The 4,284-nt window shown below is 59.2% G+C and overlaps 1 protein-coding gene across 1 annotated transcript; it reads left to right on the forward strand.

The window, feature by feature from the left end:
* The first annotated feature begins 2,003 nt into the window (after positions 1-2,003).
* On the forward strand, positions 2,004-3,351 carry B3GNT9 (UDP-GlcNAc:betaGal beta-1,3-N-acetylglucosaminyltransferase 9). The gene has a single exon (XM_063108981.1). It carries the CDS (start codon positions 2,143-2,145, stop codon positions 3,349-3,351), a length of 1,209 nt encoding a protein of 402 aa, XP_062965051.1. The 5' UTR covers positions 2,004-2,142.
* Positions 3,352-4,284: the final 933 nt, after the last annotated feature.

A 4,284-nucleotide genomic window follows, 5' to 3' on the forward strand; every position in this document is an offset into this window, starting at 1 on the left:
CTACAGATTCATGAATGGACAGGTGGGAATGGGTGAGATTGCCCAGGGGGAGATCCTGAAGGACACCAACTAGAAAAGGAGCTACCCAAAGAGGAAGGAAGAAAAGCAGGGGATTTGGAAGCCAGGGGAATACCCACTTGCTGTGATATAGGCACCTGATCAGTCAATACTGAGCAGTGTCCATTGGACTCAGTAAAAAAGGTTACTGGGTGTGGGTGGCCCAAGGCCATAACACAGGAGTGAGTGGGAGGTGAGGAAGTGGAGAAAGGCAAAGAGGACTCCTGATGAGTCTGAGAACTGGAAAGAATGAGGCTCAGGCTGGAGGGTTTGCTTTTTTTTTTTTTTTTTTTTCCCTAAAAGGATCTGAACCCATGGTCTTGGTGTTATCAGCACCGCACTCTCCCGAGTGAGCCATGGGCCAGCCCTGGAGGGTTTACTTTTTAAGTGAGAACGGTGGTGGGAAGAAGTCTTCAGTAGGAGGAGTTGCCAGAAGCAGCAGAAAGAACCCTTACCCATAGCCCCTGGGGAGAGGATGGTGCTAGGTAGCACTGCTGGTTCCAGCAGCCTAGGTTCTCAGAGACCTTATGTGCGTTGGGGGGGATGGGGGAGGGGAGGTTGTCTTCTCCAGGCTCTACCACATGGGTGGGGATCTGGAGACCCTGAGTTCCAGAAAAGAGAGCTGGCAGCAGAGCTGGGCAAGGACTGGACCCTCAATCTCCAGAGCATCTCTCTGCCCCCCTGGGTCCCAGATCAAACCCGTACCAAAGGCCTCTAGGAGCACCCCCAAGCTGTACCAATCCCTGCCAGCCCAATCTGGCCTGCAGCAGTGCAGACATGGTCATTTCTACCTATGGGAGGCTACGCTGGGGACCTTGGGGCTCAGAATTGGACCTGAGCCTGGACTCAGACCCATTAGCCTCAGATGTGTTTGTCTTTGTTTAAAGCAGACAGGGATGGTATGGATGAGAGGGCAAGGAAGGACAGAAAATAATTCTGGGCTGAATTCCAGAAGACCTGGGGGCAGTACTTTTTGCCTGTGTGATCCTGGGCAAGTCGTTTAACTTGGGCCTGAACAATGAGAACTGCTGGCAGGGTTGTTGTGAGAATTGGATGCGCTGGCTTGTTTGCACGTGCGCACGTGTACTTGTGTGTGTGTGTGTGTGTATACTGCGGGGAATAGCAGAACCAGGAGTAAGGAGGCAGCCGTGTGTTCCGGGGGTGGTTTAGGGCGTTGCCTGGTGGAACCAAGGGCTGCTGAGGAGAGGCGCTCCAAAGCATAGGACGGGATAGTGGCCAGGTCGATGCCTAAGACGTTTGGCTCCAGGGATTTGGACCCGTAGGCTTAGGGGCTACTGGTAGCCTAGGCCCCGCCCTATTCCGGAGAGGTGGGGGTGGGGGTCAACCAGAGAAGTTGATACTTCTTACCAACCCCGGGAAAGGCGGATTTTGGAAGCCTGAGACAGCATCGAGACCCACTCTTGCCAGCGAATCTCCCGTGAGGAGGATCCCACTCAGGGATTAGTTCCCACTCAGAGACAGCGCTCTCGGCTCCGGGGCGGAGCTGAGCTCCAGATGTCCGGGCGCGCACAGCTGGAGGGTCACGTGGCACGGCCCCAGCCCCCCCCTTCCTGCCAACGCTGCATTTGGCCCAGGCCCCGTCCATGGCCGCCCTTGGGACTCTGCACTGAGCCCCGGAGGCCCCCGGCGTCCGCGCCGCTCCCGAGGGCCGAGTGTGAGTGTCAAGATCCCAGGGACCGACGTTGGGGGGCGGGGGCCAGGAGGGGGAAAGGTAGAAGGGATTCGGCATCAGCGTGGGGGGGTGGGCGGGGATGGGGTCGAGGCTACGCGTCTCCCTGCTGGTCTTTGGGGCACTGTCCTGGGCCGGAGCTGGGGGCGAGGAGGAGTGTTTGGCTACAAGGGGGAACTTCTTGTCCCTTCAGGCTGCCCGTTCCGGCGGGTGCGTCCCCGAGTAGGACGACAAGAGGGGGATGAAGAGCCCGTAGCTGGAGACCCCCGGGGCGTGGCCTCCCGCCCCTCCTCTCGGAGAGGGCGGGCCTGGGAGCCCCTGCCCTCTGCCTGCTACTGCCTCGGGGCCCCCCCGATTGCGACCCTTAGAAGGGAGGGCGGGCAGGCCACGCGGACATGAGGCGGCGGATGCGCCTACGCCGGGACGCGTCGCTCACGCTGCTCCTCGGCACCGCCCTCGGCTTCCTACTGTATGCACAGCGCGACGGCTCGGCCCCGACGACGAGCGCGCCGCCAGCGCGCGGGAGGGCGGCACCAAGGCCCACCTCCGGACCCCGCGCGTTCCAGGTACCGGACGCGGGTGCAGCCCTACCAGCCTACGAAGAAGACATACCAGCGCCGCCAACGCCCACAGGACCCTTTGACTTCGGCCGCTACCTGCGCGCCAAGGACCAGCGGCGCTTCCCGCTACTCATTAACCAGCCGCACAAGTGCCGCGGTGACGGTGCACCCGGCGGCCGACCCGATCTGCTCATCGCTGTCAAGTCAGTGGCGGCCGACTTCGAGAGACGCCAAGCGGTGCGCCAGACGTGGGGCGCTGAGGGTCGCGTGCAGGGGGCGCTCGTGCGCCGTGTGTTCTTGCTGGGCGTGCCGAGGGGCGCAGGCACAGACGCTGCAGACGGGGAGGGGGCGGGCACGCGAACGCACTGGCGCGCCCTACTTGGTGCTGAGAGCCGTGCATTCGCGGACATCCTGCTCTGGGCCTTCGACGACACTTTTTTCAATCTAACCCTCAAGGAGATCCATTTTCTGTCCTGGGCCTCCGCCTTCTGCCCCGACGTGCGGTTTGTTTTTAAGGGCGACGCCGATGTGTTCGTGCACGTGGGAAACTTGCTGGAGTTCCTAGCGCCTCGGGATCCGGGGCAGGACCTCCTTGCGGGTGACGTGATTATACATGCGCGGCCAATCCGCACACGGGCCAGCAAATACTATATCCCCGAGGCTGTGTACGGCCTGCCCTCGTATCCGGCCTATGCGGGAGGTGGAGGCTTTGTGCTTTCCGGGGCCACCCTGCGCCATCTGACCCGCGCCTGCGCGCAGGTTGAGCTGTTCCCCATCGACGATGTCTTTCTGGGCATGTGCCTGCAGCGCCTGCGACTCACACCTGAGCCTCACCCCGCTTTCCGCACCTTTGGCATCTCCCAGCCTTCAGCGGCGCCACATCTGCGCACCTTCGACCCCTGCTTTTATCGCGAGCTGGTTGTAGTGCATGGGCTCTCGGCTGCTGACATCTGGCTTATGTGGCGTCTGCTGCACGGGCCACATGGGCCAGCCTGTGCACATTCACAGCCTGTAGCCGCAGGACCCTTCCAGTGGGACTCCTAGCTACCCATCACAGCCCCCAGCTTGTCTCCCAGCTCCTCACTTGGTCCCAGGATGGGGACAGAGTAAGGGATTTCCTAGGCAAATTATTGTGGTGTTGTATGTGGTTCTTCCCCAGATCACTGGGTGTCTGCCACCACAGAGTCCCAGGGAAAGAAGATTGCATTTGACTCCTGCTGGCCCACCCAACCTGGAGACACTCTGGAACCCGTGTAATGGGGACCCTTATAGCCAGAGTTAAGGTGGTGGACCATCTCTTGCTCAACAGGCCCAGAGCGGTGGGCATGTATTTGCTCCTAGTACCAGGAACAAGTACATGTGTTTGGGTAGGGGTGACAGAGACCGATGGAATCCCTCCACACTCCTTGGTTTGGACCCGGTAGGATGATGCAGACACATGCAGGAAGTCTCCTTCTCAAGGCCAGGCCCCAGAGGGAGGCATGGTGGGGTCTGGCCTCAGCCTTTATGGATCTGGCAGGCATTGTGTCACAACTGAACCTGAAAGTAGACATTTTGCTTCCCACGTGCCCTTTCAAATTGGAGTCCCAGCCTTGTCCAGATCTTAAGATATTGCCCTTCTACAGTCTGCTTTCCTGGAGCCAACCCCTCCTCGGCCCTGGTATGGCTGGAACACATACAGGGACAACTGAATGTATGGCCCTACCTAGTCTTATTTTTCTTCAATTTTTTTTTGACAGCTGGATGGTTAGGGGAATGAAACCCTAAACCATGGTGTTACAAGGCTGTGCTCTAACCAACTGAGCTAACCAGCCAGTACCCCATACCTAGTCTTTCCCAACATCCTACACCCACACAGTGATGCCAATCTCCTACTGGAGGCTGTACCATCCCCTTCAGAGGAGCCAAGGAACATCTTCCACTAAAAATTTCCCCATATTCTTCACCCCCTTCCTCAAAAAACCAACATCCCCACAC

Source organism: Cynocephalus volans, chromosome 10 (assembly GCF_027409185.1).
Source record: "Cynocephalus volans isolate mCynVol1 chromosome 10, mCynVol1.pri, whole genome shotgun sequence".
Lineage (NCBI taxonomy): Eukaryota > Metazoa > Chordata > Mammalia > Dermoptera > Cynocephalidae > Cynocephalus > Cynocephalus volans.

What these genes read in the sequence shown, in the direction of transcription:
- B3GNT9 (XM_063108981.1), top strand. Translation starts at nt 2,143, where the DNA reads ATGAGGCGGCGGATGCGCCTACGCCGGGACGCGTCGCTCACGCTGCTC.